This window comes from Marmota flaviventris, chromosome 11 (assembly GCF_047511675.1).
Source record: "Marmota flaviventris isolate mMarFla1 chromosome 11, mMarFla1.hap1, whole genome shotgun sequence".
Taxonomy (NCBI): Eukaryota; Metazoa; Chordata; class Mammalia; order Rodentia; family Sciuridae; genus Marmota; species Marmota flaviventris.
The window spans coordinates 61798899-61819710 of record NC_092508.1 but is presented as its reverse complement, the minus strand read 5'-3'; the positions used below and the strand labels follow the sequence as shown (position 1 = coordinate 61819710).

The window sequence follows — 20812 nt, the reverse complement described above, 5'->3', positions numbered from 1 at the left end:
TAATAAAATTATTAGCATAATTATTGTTGAGAACCATATTATTTCTGTAAAGATATTAAGGTAAATTATTAAGTATACAATTGTTAATGTATTATTGGATTTTAGAAGTATTTCCAACAAAGCAATTCTTACTACAAATTATTTTTACAAACATAAAATGATGTTAATTTTCCAAATGTAAAAGACGAAAATCTACCTCTCCACAGGAAAAATATAGCACAGCATAACAGCCTCTCTCCCAAAGTAAACTAAATAGTACTTTGTAGTCCAAGGGGAATCAACATATATTCTTTTGTGTGTATTAAAAGGTCATTAAGATTCCTTTAAGACTGTGCCATACTTTTGGTTAATGTTTTAGACGTTCTTCCATAATTAGTTCACGGTAGCATTTAATTGTATTATGAGTTATTACTAATGGGTGATGACAAATATTCTGTAATGTTAAGTGTTTCCAGATTGACAAATATTTTCTTTAGATAGTTTGCTGATTTCACTAGATTTAGCCCTATTAGTATTGAGAAATGTATTATTGTATTTTATGTTTCAATTTGGTTTTATTATTTAAATTTAAATTTATTCACTTTTTTAATTTGTGGATTTAGGAGTTTGACAGGCATGATTGATTATTTGGTCAGTTACATCTTTATTGTATCTTAGATCTGAAGTGACAAACATTCATATTCTTTATTTTTTATATTTTAGACATCATTGGGTGGACCAGAGCGTTGTCATGACAGTTGGTTTCCTGGCAGTAACTTAGTATCTAACATGCGACACTTTATAAACTATGTTAGAGTGAGGGTTCCAGAGACTGCTCCTGAAGTGAAGAGAGATTCACCTGCAAGCACTAGCTCTGATAACTTGGGTTCTTTACAAGTAAGTGTGAAATTAAGGAGGTGGGTGGGAGAAAAGGAAAGGAAAAGTTTTATGTTTAAGTGTTAAGATATATTGTTTAGATCCCCTATGATGTTGAAAGAAAAAAAATGTAATTATAGGTAACTTTACATTGTCTTCTATTTCCTCTGATATATCTAAGCAAAGTCTGTCTCACTAGTCTTTTTCCTTTAACCTGCCAGAGTTCACGACGACCTAAAGTTCTTCAAAGAGAGGTAGATGTGTATGATATGTGTATTAACTAGCAACTTGGCTTTAACTGGAAATGGAAAAAATTCACATTGAAAGTATTTGTGTGTTTGTGTGTGTGTATTTGATTAATATGGTTAAATTTTTGAAAAGTTTCTTTGTGTGTGCTTTTTTAAAAAACTAAAGTAATTTAGGCTTAATTTTGAAAAAATTGATATTATTGATCTCAAAAATAAAATAATATTGAGCATTCAATAGTGTATTTTTCATATTAGTGTTAGACATGTTTTGAATCAATGATAGGCAGCATATTTGGGTCTGTATTACTAACATCTTAAAAATGACTGTTTTCTAAAAAAGTAAATTTAGTTTCTGGCAGCATGCTCATTTAAAAATATTTTTTTTGGCTTCTATGGTAATTAATTAACTTTGATAAAATAAGTACATAAAATCTTAAACTAAATATATTGTATATTTAGATTCATTTTGAAATACAGCTGCCATTGCATGTAGCTTAATTAATTTTAAAGAGCAAAAAAAAAAAAAAAGTCTTGAAATAACATGCCAAGTAACTAAACTTGAGCAGTTACATTCCTTTAATCTAGATTTTTGTGAGAAGACAGCATTAAAACAGATATTTCTCAGAGTAGAGTCTAATTGTAAGAACTTTTTTTGATAGCATGTTTTTGCTGTGAGCATCATAAAGGGTTTTAATTAAAACCATAAGAGGAAGCTTTTGCCCTCTAATGCTGGCAGGGAGTACTTTAACAAACAGCTTGGATGTTAAAAAATAGTGTATACTATAATTTGACTCACAAAAATTCAACTGATATTGAAGCATCCTTTCTATGCTCAGTTTAAAAAAACTAATGAAGTCCATTAAACTGACTCATATCTTAATTAAAAGATGAGTTCTAAGAGCCCTAATGCAACTTGGGGTTTAGCAAAAAGACTGTTTAGAAGATAAGTAATTGAGAATAACACTTAGTTTTAAAAAAACTTCAAATATTAAATCACAGTGATATTCAAATGTAAAACAAAATCAGTTTGATCTTTCATCCTTATATTGTAGTTTAATAACTTTAAGCATTTGTTAGAAGTAATTTTCAAATTTTTGAAGTTCCTTAAAAGTGTAATTAATTACCAGTTCAGAATCTTTAACTTAGAAAATTAAATTAACTTATAATTTTCTTAACTGGAAACTATAGCAGTCTTCCAGAAGTTAGTAAAACATAATTTTCCTTATGAATGCTGAATAGAACAGATTTTCTTCCATTAAACAGGAGAAATTTAGTTTATGATTTTTTTCTTTAACATGGGTATTGGTACTACTTAAGATTGTTTCCCCTCACTGATTGATAGGCTAAGGAGGTTTAGAAAGTGATGTTATTGCTGATAAGTCTTCTTTTTTCTTTTCTTTTTTTTTTTTTTGAGAGAGAGAGAGAGAGAGAGAGAGAGAGAGAATTTTTTTTAATATTTATTTTTTAGTTTTCGGCAGACACATCTCTATTTGTATGTGGTGCTGAGGATCGAACCCAGCGCTGCGTGCATGCCAGGCGAACACGCTACCGCTTGAGCCACATCCCCAGCCCAAGTCTTCTTTTTTCTTATTGGTGTTTCCAGATTGAGTGGAACTCAATTTATTTGAGAAAGAGAGGTGAAGAAGGATCAGATTTATTTAAGAGTTAATCAGTGTAATAAATCTCTTGATGAAACTTTGAGCATTCCCTTTGAAAAATATATTAATGTATTTTTAGAGTTGATACTGAATAACTTCTCTTGATTTTTCTTTTTTTCTCATGTCTACTGGTAGAATTCTGGTACAGCTCAAGTTTTCAGCTTAGTAGCAGAACGTAGAAAGAAATTTCAGGAGATCATCAATCGTAGTAACAGTGAAGCAAATCAGGTGGTTCGTCCCAAAACTTCAAGTAAATGGTCTGCTCCTGGTTCAGCTCCCCAGTTAACGACAGCCATTTTGGAAATTAAAGAAAGTATATTGTCTTTGCTAATTAAGCTTCATCACAAACTCTCAGGAAAACAAAACTCCTACTATCCTCCTTGGCTGGATGACATTGAAATTTTAATCCAGCCAGAAATTCCTAAATACAGTCATGGCGATGGTATAACTGCAGTAGAAAGAATTTTACTAAAAGCTGCATTGCAAAGCAGAATGAACAAACGTATCATTGAAGAGATATGTAGAAAAGTGACCCCACCTGTACCACCCAAAAAAATCACTGCAGCAGAGAAGAAAACCCTGGATAAAGAAGAAAGGTAACTTTTATTTTTAATGTTTTAAATATGTACGGTACAGTTGAAGATTTGATTGTTTTTTCTCCTTTTACATCATCTGAGACCTGATTGTTTTAGCAATAACAATAATTGCTGATTAATTTGTAAGACAAATGAAATTGAACATAGCACTTATATGCGTAGTATGATATGTTACTTGGGGGTGAGAAGATGAGTTTCTGACCCCACCATGAAATTACTACTTTAAACTTGTAGGCTTCTTCAGAAAAATTACTATAATTCTTATTGTTATAAGAATCTAATAATTCTGTTGGTATTGTGAGAAAGTATTATTAGTTCAGTGATAAATGAGAATAGAAAAAATTTGGAAGACTTTTAAACATTTCTCAAAATAATAAAAATCCAATTACTTTACTCTTGTTCCTTTATAATCTTTATATAACTACTATTTATTAAAAAGGTAATGTTTTTAAACACACTTATGCCTTAGCTTTTGGAGTTTTAGGTTGCTTCTAATTTGCTGTTGAGTCATAGTATTTATAAATCTTTGACTTTCTTCCTTGGAATGATGTTTTTATAAGTGGAGTTTGTAGGTAATGAACTGTGGTATGGTTCTTGGCACATGCTTCTTGCTAAGAGCTGTATTCAAGTTATGTTACTATGCATTATTACCAGCTGTTTTCCAACAGACTTGTTACCATTGCCTACCTTGTTTGTCAAAAACATGACAAATGACAAGATGAATCTTGAGAGACTGCAACTCAGTGTGATTGTCAATCCTTTAGACCGGATTAGTATTTATTAGAAAAACCAAAAAAACAAAAATAACTTCTAATGAATACAGAGAAGACTAAAAGGACCAGATTATTAAAACATTTTTTTAGATGAAATTCAAGAGTGCGATTGCTTACTTTTTGAGCTTTTAAATAATATTCATTGGTTTAATTTCTCTAAAACAAATTTGTCTACTAAAGCAATAAAGCAAAAATTAAAAAAATAAGAAGAAAGCAACAAAGCAAAATTATAGGTGAAATATATACTTTCCTTTATAGAGTTGAAAAGGATCATCTCAATGTTATTTTATTTTTAAAAAATATTTATTTATTTATTTTTTTAGTTATAGGTGGACACAATGTCTTTATTTTACTTTATGTGGTGCTAAGGATCAAACCCAGTGCCTCACGCATGCCACGTGTGCACTCTACCTCTGAGCCACAACCCTAGCCCTCAATGTTATTTTAATCAAGAACCTTGCACTTTTGTCATATCCTCTTTCATACAGATAAAAATCATTCTTGGCACATTGTTAAATGGACTACTGTTGTGAGCTACATGAGCAACACATTACTTTTTTTTAGTTGTAGATGGACACAATATCTTTATTTTTATTTTATTTTTATGTGGTTCTGATGATCAAACGCAGGCCTCATGCGTGCAAGGCAAGCACCCTACCACTGAGCTACAACCCCAGTCTTCCTGCAATATATTATTTGATAGTTTGAAGTGTTTTTTAGAGGTATTTTCTGGAGTTATTTTGTCTTCTTATTACTTTTAAAATTAAATGTAGATATTAGGGGTTGATTATCAGTGGAAGCCAGCCTCAGGTAGATTTTATACTAGTGATACATTTTCCATTCATCAAGTATCACTCAGGATCTTCTCTGGATAGGAACTATGTCCAACGTTGAACTCCCTGACCTTGAGGAATTAATACTATAGTGGGAGACAGACTAGTAAACAGATAGTTTTTAGTGTAATAAATACTATGTTAGGTGTACAGGGTATTAATGGGAATAGCAGGATATAAAAAGCTAAGAAGGTAACCAGATATAATAATTAATTTGGTACTTAAGGTGTAAATGATTACAGATAAACCATTGAAAGATTTTTAAGAAGGGAATAATATGTAGTGTAATCACGTGCAAATTGGGTTGAGTGTGGTCAGACTGGAGATTGGGCTACGGAGCTATTTAAGAATCTAGGAGAGCAGGTGTAGTGAGGGTAAATATAAAAATAGGAGAAGATGTATACAAGCTATTTGGCAGCTTCAGGTTGTTAGACTTTGTGATCAATTTGATGTGGGAGATGAGGGAAAATTCATGATTTATTCCTAGAGTTGTAACTTGGATGATGTTCCTGTTTACTAAGATAAGGAGTTATAATAGAGTGCTAAAGCTTTGCTGTAACATTGATAATTCAGGTCATTACTGAGTTTTAGGAAGACATCTGGGTGAAGATGCCTACTTAGATAAAGAGTTTGTGACTTAGGGGACAATTCTTAGCTAGAGCTACAGATATTTTCATAGAGGTTAATAGTGGAAATCTTGTATATGGGAAAGAATGCATATAAAATAATAAAACTGAATGTGAAACTCAAGGAAAAAACATTAAAGCAAATGCTTGAGGAATGGGTACCTACAATGTGACTTAAAAGGGATGGCTAGAGTGGAGTGGTATGAAAACTGGGATGAGTGGCATTAGAGAAGGCATCATAGGAGGAAGCTTAGAAAGAAGAAACTTAACAAGATTGTTTGCTGCTGCAAGAGGTCAGATAAGATTGGCAGCCCATTCGATTTGCTGATTAGGAGGTCATCCTTTGGATATTACATTAGGAGAAATATTAGTTATATATGTAGTTGTACTTCATTTCTGATATTTTAAAAGTCAGTTACAGGGCTGGGGTTGTGGCTCAGAGGTAGAATGCTTACCTAGCATGCGTGAGTTACTGGGTTTGATCCTTAGCACCACATAAAAATAAAGATATTGTATCCACCTATAACTAAAAAAAAAATTAAGAAAAAAAGTTACAGAAAATTCATATTAAGATATACATAGAAGTCTATAGGAGATTAAAAATTTAGAAGCTTTTCTGTTTCTTTTTCATAGAATTGTACTTTCAGATATGACTTATAAAGAACTAACATAATTTAGGTGTCAGCTTATTACTTTTTGTATTAGTAACTGCCCAGAATTTAATACATCTACTGTTGATACAATTAGAAGGTTGGAAACAAGGTTAAGGTTTTTTGTTTGATTTTTTTTTTTTTTTTTAACAGTACCAGGGATTGAGCCCAGAGGTGCTCTACCACTGATCTATATCCCCAGCATTTTCATTTTTTATTTTGAGACAGGGTCTCTCTAAGTTGCCCAGGCTGACCTCAAACCTGTGATCCTCCTGTCTCAGCTTCCCAAGTTGCTGGGATAACAGGCATGCATCACCATGCTTAGCAAGATTTTATTTTTGTTAACTTCTTCTAAATTAGAGGTCTTTCCTTTCAATTTTGTAATTATTTTGAACATTCAGTGGATCAGAGTTTATTTTATGTGGTTAATGGTATCTTGTAGTTATTACTAATAATAGATGTAATATTGGAGGATATAATTTAGATACTATTTTTATAGAGGCCCTAATGCTTTTGTATTAAATAATACTCAAAATTTTAGACTTTTTTGTGATAGGTTTTGTTTCCTTTGAGCAGTAATGATATTGACATGTACTTGAAATGAATTATGTAGCAGATAGAATGAAGATGAATTTGAATCTTGCTGTGCTTCTCATTTGTCCTTTCTCTATTTTGGATTATGTTTCACAATAAAGGCAGATCAGTTTATAAACACTTAATGATGATTCATTTCTATGTGCCTCACCTATAGACAAACTTGGCATCACTTTCATAATAGATTAACTCCTTAGAAAACAAGATACAAACCAGAAACTTTAGATGGTTGTAATAATATACACTTTCAATGTCTTCATCTCCAGGATAATAATGGAAAATTTTGATGATGTAGGCAGTCTATCTGAACTTGTTTATATCTTTTTGTTAATGGTCTTTGTTTACATTTATGCTCAATTTTAGTAAGTAATAACCTAAATTAAGAAAAAAATTTATAGGGGCTGGAGTTGTAGCTCAGTGGTAGAGCAATTGCCTGTATGTGTAAGGCACTGGGTTTGATCCTCAGTACCACATAAAAATAAACAAAATAAAGATATTATGTCCATTGGCAACTAGGAAAAAAAAAGAAAGAACAGTGACATTCAATTTCTAGTTACAAAGCTGGTACAGAAATGCATTTTTAATTCTAATGCCAAGCAGTTATACTTGAGGTTTTTAAAATTTGATATATAGATTTTTTTGTGGGGGGTGGTGGGTGGGTACTGGGATGAGCTACATACCCAGCCCTATTTTGTATTTTATTTAGAGACAGGGTCTTACTGAATTTCTTAGTGCCTTGATTTTGCTGAAGCTGGCTTTGAACTAGCGATCCTTCTGTCTTGGCCTCCCAAGCTGCTGGGATCACAGGCATGCGCCACCATGCCCTGCTTGATATATAGATTTGTTATTTGAAATAGAGTGTTCTGAACATATTTATTCTAAATATAAATGTCTTTCAGAATGCTGAACATCTATAGCACATTTTTTGTTTGATGCCATTTCCTTTGTGGCAGATGTTTGAGGATGAAATTAATTTTTATGAATTTTTTATTTTAAAGTAATCTTAAACTTGAAATATTTCAGGGGAATTATAAGGAACTTCTTGAATTATTTCAGAATAAGTTGCTGGTGTGGTTCACCTTTATTGTGGAATATTTTACTATGCATTTCCTAGAAATAAGGACCTTTTCTTATATAACCAGGGCGACTATCAAAATGAGGAAATTAGTCTGGGCACAGTGATGCCAGTTACTGTCCCAGTTACTTGGGAATTTGAGGCAGAGGGATTTCTTAAGCTCAGGAGTTTGAAACCAGCAAAGCAGCATTGGCAACGTAGTAAGACCCTCATCTCAAGACAAAGCCAAGAAAAAAAAAAGTATTTGAGTGTGATTAAATCCTTAATTAAATTCTTTAATTGTATTATTTTTGTCTCCTTCAATGTGGAATAGTTTCCTCAGCCTTTCCTTAATTTTTGTTGACTATGACAGCTTTGAATATTACAGGGCAGTAGTAGCATTGTAGAATGTACCTCAATTTGGGTATGCCATCCTTTATGTTGGATTTAGGTGGTGCCTATGTGGCAGGAATATCAATGAAGAATCACTGTTTTGTTTTCATTGTATCTCATCAGGTGGTCCATGATTTCAGTTTGTTTCATTACTGATGATTACATTTGATTGTTTTAAGGGGGTGTCTGCCAGAGTTCTTTACTGTTAAGTTACCCCTTTCCACCTTTGTAATTAATATGCAATTTGTGAAGATATACTCTGAGATACTGTACTATCCCTTTTCTTATCAACTTTCAATATATGTATGTTTATTAGGGTTCCTACTTTCTGTTTTATAATCTGATGTGCTCATATTCAGTTTGATGCTCAAATTGTTCCAGGTTTAGATCCTAGAAATTTCTTTAATCTGGTTATATGCCCTTTTCATCTATAACTTTCATTCTTAGAGTATATTCTTATTTTTTTAATATTTATTTTTTAGTTGTAGTTGGACATAATATCTTTGTTTTATTTATTTATTTTTGTGTGGTGCTGAGGATTGAACCCAGGGCCTCGCATGCTAGGAGAGCGCTCTACCGCTGAGCCACAATCCTAGCTCGAGTATGTTCTTATTTTGTGGGGCAATAAATTGTTCCAGGCTCATCTTGTACTTGAGGTCAGTCATTTGTCCAAAGAGTACTGGTTGCTTTTAGTAGAGAATGGTGTTTAGAAACCACAAGCCATGTGTTTATTCTAATGAGGAATAGTTGTTTCAGGTCCTCTTAGTGGACAGAGCTGGGGAAAACTGTTTATTTGTATGTCTATATGTGTGTGTGTGTGTGTTGGGGGCTGGAAGAAGGGGAGGGAGAATTATTCTTATGTCTGTTTATAATACTTAAAATTGTAATCTTGACACCATAGGAATCATTCTGTTTTTTCTCTTTCCATATTGTAATTCATTTCCATAGTGAGAAACCCAGCACCCATTATCCTCAATGTATATATTACTTTTTTGATAATTTCCCTTGTCTGTAATCAATTTCTTGCAATCTTTCCACACACCAATGCCCTCTTGTGTTAGGTTGTTGGATCCTGACACCCAGGGCTTGGTAACTCTAGCCATTTGTGTTTAGGAAAAAAGGGATATACTTAATGTTTTGAAATGATCAATGCCATTGAGAATTAAGTTTGATGAAGATGAATGATCAACTTTAATAATAATATTTTGACTCAAGAACAATGTAAAAGAGTTATAGCTATTAAATAATAAAGCAAGTTTTCTCATGTGGATCCTAAATATCTGTAAATGTTAGAAAAGAAATGTTAAAAAATCTTTTGAACATTATTGGCAAAAGTATGTAACTTCTGATAAGATGGACCACAGTACTTTATAGTTCCTGATTATCTCTTTTAATTTAATGGGAGCAGATATGTGAATAATCTAAAAAATCACTGTTTGCATTTTATTCCTTTAAATTCTATTATGTCTTTGAATATCTTTCAGATTTATAGAAAAATACTTTGAGGTTTTTCATAGAAATGACTATATAGCATCTCCATCTAACATAATACTTTGTCTTTTATAGTGTACAGGAATCATAAAGGGCTATTAAAAGAAATTATTTTAATTTAGTCTACTATGTTATTATGTTTTTTGTTTCATGGGCTGTGATCAGTTCCTCTTTGAGTTTCATTCAACTAAAATGTTATCTTTCCTAAGGAGTTAATATAAAACTTATTTTTTAAAACTTTTTTCTTTCCTCCTTCTTTTTAAATTACCATTTTAACCTTTTTTAATTGGGTATGAAATTTTATGCTCCCGGGGCTGGGTTTGTGGCTCTGTAGCAGAGAGCTTGCCTCTGACTTCTGGGGTACTGGGTTCGATTCTCAGCACCATATAAAAATAAACAAAATAAAGATATTGTTGTGTCCATATATAACTAAAAACAATTATTTTTGTGTTCACTAGTATTGTTAGTGTTCAATTCTATCAGCTTTCTTTATTAGTTTACTTTCATTTTCTTATTTTTATGGTCCTATTGTATTATCTTTTTGTTTTGTTTTTGTAACCACTCTCAAATTAAAATCTTCTTTGAAAGAAGATAAAAGTAGATAAGGTATAAATAATAAAGAGACCATAGTAAATTAATTCAAATGAATATTTATACTTGGGATATGTTTTTATTCTCTGTTGTGTTTGTTTCATATTCTTTTGCTTCATACAAGCCAAATTAAACTTGGACTATGTCTTAGTAGAAACTAGGACATTTACTGGCTTTTGCTCATTCTCTATTAGGGGAAACCTATTTTTAGGATAAAAATAAATCTGACTATTCTTATCTTTTAGATTTTGTTTATATATAAACCTCATAGCTTTTTATAGCAACTGATTTACTGTCATTTGTGCCTGAGGTTAAATTGCTAGTCCCTTGCTGAAAAAGACTCTTGCTCTTCCTATCAAAATACATATACTTAGGACATTGTTTTGTTGGAAATCAAATTTTCTACCAACCTTAATTATTAGATCACATTTAAAGGTAAATCTTGGCTTTTATTTTTACTTATTGAGTGAGTGAGTTTGAAGCCTAAAGCAGTAGAATCCTTGGGAGAGTCAAGTCTTACATGAAATTTAATGCATAATGTAGAAAATAGATTGTTCTCCATTATTTGCAAGGATCTTTTCATACATTATATACTACTCAAAGATAGTAGATTAGTTTTAAGCACATTTGGTACTCATAATTTATTTCTGTTTAATCTAGGCGACAAAAGGCTAGAGAGAGACAACAGAAATTGCTTGCAGAATTTGCTTCACGACAGAAAAGCTTTATGGAAACTGCAATGGATGTTGGTAAGTCAAAACTTTTTAGGTTAGAACTCTCATAGTCATTACATTAGGGATGATCTTGACCAATCTTCCACAAGTTTTAAATATTACAGACATGTGATTTCTAGTCTTTATGTAAACAATATAATGATGGAGGATTGATCTCTATTATAGACAGTTCATTCTGTGGTTGAATGGCTGCCATTGTGAGGAAGACCTTCCTGTTGGTAGCAGTACATAGAGAGTATGTTCCCTCTTTTCTATTAAACTGTCCCTCAGATTTCTGAGATATTGCTAAAGATAAGTCACACTTCTTGTTTTCATTCAGATTAGCATTTAGATTCCTACAATAAGAAGGAATGCCATGTTCTGTATGATGGTAGGTTGCTCTGAGTAACCTTTTACAAACATTGAAGGAATGGATTAAATTAACCTTCAGTTAACCAGGATACTCCTTTCCATGACTTTTTACATTACAGTGATTGTTTTGCTTTGCTTGCTTACAGAGGTTCTTTGCAAGCTTGATTCTTTCTATTTCCTTTTCTTTTTAGACAAAATTGATGAAAGAAAATAAGTTGTGACAGCAAAACAAAATGTCAGCAACCTTAACAATTTAAAAGTAAATAAGTAATTAACAAGTAGGTTAGCTTTTTCACTGCTGTGACTAAAAGACCCAACCATAACAATTGTAGAGGAGGAAAAGTGTATTTGAGAGCTCATGGTTTCAGAGATCTCAGTCCATTGACAGCCAGCAGACACCATTCCTTGGGAATTGAGGTGGAAGAGTATGTCTGGTGGAGGGAAGCAGAGAGAGACTAAGCTCAGATCACCAAATATACACCTCAGAGGCACACCCACAGTGACCCACCTCTTCCAGCCACACCCTACCTACCTTCAGTTACCACTCAGTTAATTCCTATCAGGGGATTAATTCACTGATTGGGTTAAGGCTCTCATAACCCAATAATTTCTCCTTTAAACTTTCTTGCATTGTCTCACACAGGAGCTTTTGTGGGACACTTCTAACTATAATAAATCCTTACAAATATGTGCATTCAAACATGTGTTTACATTTCCATTCTTTTTTTTTTTTTTGCCCCTAGAGGGATCTTTATTTATATACCTTTTTTACAGGTATTTTTTCAGGTAGTTAATGGATAGCTTCAAAGCCCGAACTTCTTTGATTTACATAATTTTTAAGAGTTACAATCTTTTCTGACATACGTTGATTGTTCAAAATCTTTTTTCTATAACCTTAGCCAATCATGATTAAGCTTTTATGTTTTCACCTCAATCACTAGGTGCTAGGTGATGTAACTAGACTACATGTCTCCTGACCTATTATTCACTTCTAACTTTAAAGCATACCTATAGTTATTTTATTAACCTTTAACTTTAAAGCATACTTATGATTATTGGTAAGCTTTCTTACTTCTAAACTAAAATCCCAGTGAAATACACTTAAAATAGTGAAAGTCTGTTTCCATTCATTTTTGTACACATAAGTACATATCCAATGGCCAGAAGAGGTGTGAAGATGGGGTCAGTCCAGATATAGCCAACTGTTTTCTAAATGATTGACATTGGGGTTTATGTTCAGGTCATAACTTTGATGGAAAGAATACTCGAATTCTGTTTGTGGAATTTACTTAGTATTAGTTGACTTTCTCATATGGAAGAAGAGGGTTTATCTATTTACAGTACTAACTTGATACCCTTTCATATAAAATGAACTAATAATCACTCCTATGCTTTTTTCATTTTTCCATTCCTCATCTCTATCTCTTGCTTTTTATCACCTACTTTTTAGTTACTTATTTACTTTTAAATTGTCAAGATTGCTGACATTTTGTTTTGCTGTCACAGACTTTGGATGGATGGAGTCTTCCATCCAAAGGTTGTCTCTAAAACAGTTACATTAGTATGACTCTTTGGATGTTATGAGTACAGGGTTAAGTAATACACTAGGATTTATTTACTGTTTTTGAATCCAAGTGGCTTGATTTAAGGAGACTGTCTTTAAAGTCTCTTTTCTTATAGCTGCTTGATTCCTAAACCCATATCAGCTAATGTTTGTTTGTATTTGGGCCAGGACTTTGTTATAGTGTCTTTTTTTTTTTAATCCTGGAGTTTTCAACTGCCCCTTTTGATTTTATTTTAAAAATTATAGCTGGATGCAGTGGGGCATGTCTATAATCCAGTGATTTGGGAGGCTGAGGCAGGAGGATTGCAGGTTTAGACTAGCCTCAAACTTAGCAAGACCCTGTCTCAAAAATTAAAAAGGACTGGGGATATAGTTCAGAGGTAAAGTGTCCTTGGGTTCAGTCCTGAATATCCAATCAATCAACTAACCAATCAATAAAATTGTATTGTTCCAAGAACTGCACTATCTTTATTCTGTCTCTGTCATTCTGCCCAATCAGTCATTCTGTCCTTTGCATGAAATACTTTTCCAGTAGGGTCCATAGTATGCTACATAGCCATTACCTTGAGATTTTCTTATTGTTGGATCAATTTAGGGTTTTCTGTCTCTCATCTCTTTTCTTGGTCATGTCTTATTGGAGTATAGCCTCAAGTATATTTCTAATAATATTCTTATAGAGGCATTCTGATTCTTTATATCTTTGAAAGAGAATTTACTCTGCTGTCACACTTGATTATTCATTTGGATGGATATTGAATGCCAGGTTGATTATATTTTCTGTCACAATTGAAGGCATCACTCTCTTGTCTTTTACTATTCATTTGATGAAAATTCTAGTGGGAATCTCATTCTTATATCTTTGTAGGTGAATATATATTTTTCTTTTCCCATGATCCTTTTATGATCATCTGATTCTGTTATTTTTTAAAATACTTTTTTTTAGTTGTAGTTGGACACAATACCTGTATTTTATTCATTTATTTTTATGTGGTGCTGAGCATCAAACTCAATGCCTTGTATGTGCTAGGCGAGTGCTGTACTGCTGAGCTACAACTTCAGCCCTGATCATCTGATTCTTTGAATCTGAAAATTTATGATTTGTTTCTATGTGCTTTTGTTTTCTTCTTTCTTACAACTTTGTCTTTCCTCCTTAGTCTTTCCAGTCTGTAGATTCATATATCTGAAGATCTGAGAAAAAATTTACTGTTATTTTTTGATCACTCATATAATCATCCTCTAGGATGGCCCACAGTGACCCCCATCTCCTGGCATTTATGCCTTATGTACTTTTCTCCCACAATGTATCAAAATTATTCTTTATGACCACAAAGTGTGGCAGAAGAGATGGAATATTATTCCTAAAACTTGGGTATGAGAGACATTATGATTTCTGTCTTGGTTGCTTTCTTTCTTTTATATTAATTGTTCTGGGGAATCCAGCTGCCATGTCATAGCAGAACCACAAAGAGGAACTGAGGCCTCTTGCCAACAGCCACATCAGTGAGCAAGTTGCTGAGGTTGGCCTCAAATTTGCGATCATCCTTCCTCATCCTCCTGAGTTGCTGGGATGATAGGTGTGTGTCACCAAGCCCAGCCCACACAATAGTTTGACAGCAGTTTCAGGAGAGATCCTAACTGAACTAACACCATATAGTTAAGCTGCTTCTATACTTTCTTCCTCAGAAACTGTCAAATACATGTTATGTTTAGCCACTAAGCTTTGGGGTAATTTATTATAGAGAAATATTATAATACTTTTAAATTTTCTTTCTTTTGAGGGATTCTAGTTGGATGATGGATCTTTTAAATTTTTGTGTCTTATTATCATTTGTTCTTTTTGCTTTATACGCTTAGAGATTTCCTTTCTTCAGTGCCTTCACTACCTTGTTTTTGTATGTGGAAGTCTTCTCTGAAAACTTCCTGAATGTGTTTGGGTTTTTCTTTTCTAAATTATCTTTTAGCTTTCTGAATTGCTTTTAAAATTTATATCGGTCTTTCATGTTGCTAGTTTTCCTCATTTGCCTCATGATCCTTGAAAGATGGTCTGAGTAGCTGATGTGTGTTTATTTTAATGAGGTATGCCAGATTCTTTTCATAGAGTCTGTACTATTTTGTATTCCCACCAGCAATGTGTGAGTTTCTCTACATCCTTGTCATTAGCATATGTTGTAATTTTGTAGGTGAAAGAAGTGGTATCTTGATTTAGTTTTAGTTGAGATGTTTCTTATTTTATGAAAGAGAATGATCTTTGGACCTTTAATTGCTTCTTATTTCCTGATGTATCTTTTAGCTACTTTGGGACACTTGACTATGATTTTATACTAAATTAAATTTTCTTTTATGTTTGTACACTTCCTTGGAATCAGTTATAGCTGTGAACTTTTTAGGTAGGATTGACTTACTTGTGGCATTGGAATGCATATAATATATACTTCTATGAACCTGTGACTGTTGTTTATATGTTGTAAAAATGTTATTTTATAAAATATTTCAATGTAGTTTTGAATTTGGTTGTATTAATTTGCAAAATTCTTATTCTCATTACAAAGTAGAACCTATTTGAATAATTGTTTCACTGAAATTAGAGTGGGATAGAATAGTGTTTACATTGCTTGATTTTGAAATATAAAATTGCTAATTTTGAGGATTGGTGTTAATAGGTCTGCCATTTTAAGTCAGTCGTCTGTGATATAGTATATTACAAAACATAGACCAATAAATAAAAAAACAACGTTTTGGTTATTGTTCCACATATAAGATACACTCTAGTACCAAGCCAAAACAGTTTTAAAAAAGAAAAAAAAAACAAAAACAAAAAAAAAAAAAACCCAAAACCCCCCAACATAATATATCCTTAACATAGGTGAAATAAGATCATATAAAGGTATATGTGGGCAAAACTAATCATATCTTCCTGTTTTCCTTTTTAAATCTTACTCTCTGAGATAAATCCTTGTAAACCTTTTTATTGCTTCATATGATTGCATACATAAATGAATTTTGTTTGTATTTATTTTTCCTGTAATGAAATCATACTGTACAAAAGCTGTGCCATTGTTTCCTTTTTAAAACCTTAAAGTATCATGAAAATCCTTGTATATAAATCTTTTTTAAATCCAAGATTTCATCTTCACACACATATAATATGATATACAGGAGTTAACATAAATGTTTCTAATTTGTGTTTTTTCTTCTTTCATAACTGGTGATTACACTTTGGTTTGTGTACTTGAGTGCTTTTATCTGTGTTCATATAATCATACAAATTCTCCCTTTCTTCTTTCTTTTTCTTGGGGCTAGGGTCATTGATTGCTTTACCAAATGAGATCACTCTTTACTTTTAACCTCAGTAATACTTTGCTTTATCTAAAAGTATGTGTCAGATATAATAATATGCCTTTCAAGACTAGACCTCTTTTTATTTTAACTCACTAATCTTATTTACATAGATATGTGCTTTCTGGTTCTGATTCATTCATGTTATTATTTTTTTCTCTAATTTCTCTTTTGGCTTATTTTCACTTCTGTCATTACTAGGCATTAACCAAAGATCTATTTTAGATTCCTACTTCTCTGATTCTAAATAAATATCAGATGTATGTTTACCTTCATGAATTATTATTAAAATATCAAAAGGACATCTTCCTTTTTCTATTTCTGTCATGTATTTTTACATATTTATTTAGATATGCATCTATCTTTTAAGAATTTAATAAAGCACTTCTGTGTCCTTGGTCTTCCCGATTCCCTCTACACATTTCTTTGCCACTATGGGCAGTTTCACTAATCAGGAATTTAAGTGCCTTCATTTGTAAATCATTATTGTGTAAATATTTTATTTCTTTTTGTTAATGACATTACATCACCAGAGGATTACTGATATTTTCTATAATAGTTTTGCTTTACTAATATATATTATGGTCATATGTAATGATTTCCCTATATATTTTTATTTATGAGATACAATCACTAGAATTGGAGTAAGGAAGAAATAGTTTTTTAGCTCCCATCTTATTGTAAATTCCCACCCTTAAGTGCCTCAAAGAAAATTAAAACAATCCTCCCCTTCTTTTCTTAAAATGCTATTTAAAAAATTTTTTTTGATACCAGTGTTTTTGCCTCTGTGTATTTGATATCAATTTTAAACTATGAATGATATATCAGGTATATTTAGCCATATATTATTTGAAGTCTTTATATCAATTCTTTGTAATTTTTGCCAAAATTTTTCTGAGTATACATTTTACTTGAGAAAGATAATTTTTGGCATACTTTTATTACTATATAAATTTATTGGTATTGAAGCTAAAATTATTTTAAATGGATTTTTTCATTTAAATGGGCTTTTCTTCTTAGGAATTAGGAGTTTTAATTTGTTTTTCCTGCAGATTCTCCTGAAAATGATATTCCTATGGAGATCACCACAGCAGAACCACAGGTTTCTGAGGCAGTATATGATTGTGTTATCTGCGGACAGAGTGGCCCCTCCTCAGAAGACCGACCTACAGGATTGGTTGTATTGTTACAAGCATCATCAGGTAAACTCAGTTTTTCAGTGGGAACATTTTAGAGCCAAGGTATATACAAGAAATTAAAAATAAACAGATGAAAGTTATATCTTTTTCTAGTTAGAACTTCATCTAGCAGTATTGATTTGATCCAAATGACAAGCTTCTTTATCTGGTTTTATCTCAATTTTCTGGACATGAATGTTGGAAGACCTTAATAGAGAGGTCATAAAGAGATAGAGATTTTGAAAAAGAATCAATGGAAATAAAAGACTTAATAAACCAAATCAAAAAATCAGTGGAACACTTCAGATAGAGCCCTAATATCCAGAGTATACAAAGAGCTCAAAAAATTAGACAATAAGAGAACAAACAACCCAATCAACAAATGGGCCAAGGACCTGAACAGACACTTCTCAGAGGAGGACATACAGTCAATCAACAAGTACATGAAAAAATGCTCACCATCTCTAGCAGTCAGAGAAATGCAAATCAAAACCACCCTAAGATACCATCTCACTCCAGTTAGATTGGCAGCCATTATGAAGTCAAACAACAACAAGTGCTGGCGAGGATGTGGGGAAAAGGGTACACTTGTACATTGCTGGTGGGACTGCAAATTGGTGCAGCCAATTTGGAAAGCAGTATGGAGATTTCTTGGAAAGCTGGGAATGGAGCCACCATTTGACCCAGCTATTCCCCTTCTCGGTCTATTCCCTAAAGACCTAAAAAGAGCATGCTACAGGGACACTGCTACATCGATGTTCATAGCAGCACAATTCACAATAGCTAGACTGTGGAACCAACCTAGATGCCCTTCAATGGATGAATGGATAAAAAAAATGTGGCATTTATACACAATGGAGTATTACTCTGCATTAAAAAATGACAAAATCATAGAATTTACAGGGAAATGGATGGCATTAGAGCAGATTATGCTAAGTGAAGCTAGCCAATCCCTAAAAAACAAATGCCAAATGTCTTCTTTGATATAAGGAGAGTAACTAAGAACAGAGTAGGGTCGAAGAGCATGAGAAGAAGATTAACATTAAACAGGGATGAGAGGTGGGAGGGAAAGGGAGAGAGAAGGGAAAATGCATGGAAATGGAAGGAGACCCTCAGAGTTATACAAAAGTACATACAAGAGGAAGTGAGGGGAAGGGGAAAAATAATACAAGGGGGACAAACGAATGTCAGTAGAGGGGGCAGAGAGAGAAGAGGGGAGGGGAGGGGAGGGGAGGGGGGATAGTAGAGGATAGGAAAGACAGCAGAATACAACAGACACTAGTATGGCAATATGTAAATCAATGGATGTGTAACTGATGTGATTCTGCAATCTGTATATGGGGTAAAAATGGGAGCTCATAACCCACTTGAATCAAATTGTGAAATATGATATATCAAGAACTATGTAATGTTTTGAACAGCCAACAATAAAAAATTAAAAAAAAAATAATAAAATAAAATCTAAAAAAAAAAAAAAAAAAAAAAATCAGTGGAAGCATCACCAAAAGATTATACCACTTCAGAGATAGATTTTCAATAATAATAATAATCTTGAAGATAAAGTTGACCATAAAGAAAAGATGTTAAAAGACATTGACCAGAAGAATATTCAAGAAATCTGGGATTACATCAACATATAACATTTAAGAATTGTTGGGTAGATGAATGCTCCAAAATACAAACTAAAAGGGTACACAATCTTTTCAATGAAATAATATTAGGAAAAATTTCCAAATATTAAAAATGAGATGGAAATTCAAATATAAGAGGCATATAGAACTCCAGATATACAGAATTGCAGTAGAACTACTCCAAGACACATATAATGAAAATGCTTAATATACAAAATAAGGATAGAATTATAAAAGCTTCAAGAGAAAAACTGACTGGTTTGATTTAGAGATAAGACAATTTGGATTTAAACTGATTTCTCAACACAGACCTCAAAAGCCAGGAGGGCTTGCAATAATATATGCCAAGCTCTGAAAGAAAATGGGTGCCAACGAAGATTACTACAACCAGCAAAATTATCCTTCAGAATTGAAAATAAAAACCTTCTATGATAAACAGAAACTAAAAGAATTCATAACCACAAAGCCTGTACTACAAAACATACTCAATAAAATATTTCAGGAAGAAGAAATGGAAAATAAAAATGTAAACAAGCATAGGGAAGATGCATTATGTTAAATGCAGTTAAAGGAGAACCAAGTTTGAATTAAATATCACAAAATGAATCAAATTGCCAGGAAAAAAAAATCTCTCTTTAAAAACATTGAATGTAAATGATCTTAACTCTTCAATTAAAAGACATAGATTGGGGGCTAGGGTTGTGGCTCAGTGGTAGAGTGCTCAACTAGCATGTGCGAGGCCCTGGGTTTGATCCTCAGCAACACATAAAAATAAGTAAATAAAATAAAGGTATTGTGTCCAACTACAACTAAAAAATAAATACTAAAAAAAAAAGTCATAGATTGTCAGCTTCGATTAAAACCCAAGACCTAACAATATGTTGTTTGCAAGAGATACACCTTACAAAGATATCCACAGACTGAAGGTGAAAGGATGGCAAAAGATATACCATGCAAATTAAAATTACAAACAAGCAGGGTTAGCCATTCTTATATCAGACAAAGTGGACTTCAAGCTGAAATTAATCAGAAGGTCCCTTCATACTGGTTGATGGAATCATCCGGCAATAAGATATAATGACTTCAAATATTTGTGCCCCAAGCAATATTGTTTATCCTTTCAAAAAAAAAAAAAAAACAACTCTTTGCTTTGTTGACTTTGTATTTTCTTTTCTTCTCAATTACATTGATTTTGGCTCTGATTTTAATTATTTCTGGTGTACTACTGACTTTGGTGTTGGTTTGTTCTTCTTAGAAGATGGAAAGACATCATATTCCTGGGTAGGCATAATTAATATTATCAAAATGTCCAGTCTATCAAAAGTCTTATACAGATTCAGGGCAATCCCCATTAAAATACCAATGACATTCTTCACAGGACTAAAAAAAGCAGTTCTAAAGTTATTTTGGAAACATAAGAGATCCAGAATAGCCAAAGCAGTCTGAGTGAAAAGATTGATGCTGGAGGCATCACAATACCAGACCTCAAATTATACTACAGAACTATAGTATAATTGAAAATAAAATAAAAATTGAAGATAAGAAGTATAGCATGGTACTGGCACCAAAACAAACATGAAGACCAATGGAATAGAGTAGAATAGAATACACAGAGACAAACCACATAAATAAAGTTAGTTATCTGATACTAGATAA

The 20812-nt window shown here is 32.5% G+C and overlaps 1 protein-coding gene across 4 annotated transcripts in view; it reads left to right on the top strand.

Annotated features, from left to right (window-relative positions):
- The window catches only part of Ubr3 (ubiquitin protein ligase E3 component n-recognin 3), a 227269-nt gene that overhangs the window by 114085 nt on the left and 92372 nt on the right, over positions 1-20812 (top strand). For all 4 annotated transcript variants that reach the window (XM_071619089.1, XM_071619090.1, XM_071619088.1 and 1 more), the window contains 4 exons: positions 703-876; positions 2897-3357; positions 11023-11111; positions 17400-17549. In XM_071619089.1, the coding sequence (XP_071475190.1) occupies positions 703-876; positions 2897-3357; positions 11023-11111; positions 17400-17549 (874 nt within the window). The remainder of the gene's footprint in view (positions 1-702; positions 877-2896; positions 3358-11022; positions 11112-17399; positions 17550-20812) is intronic.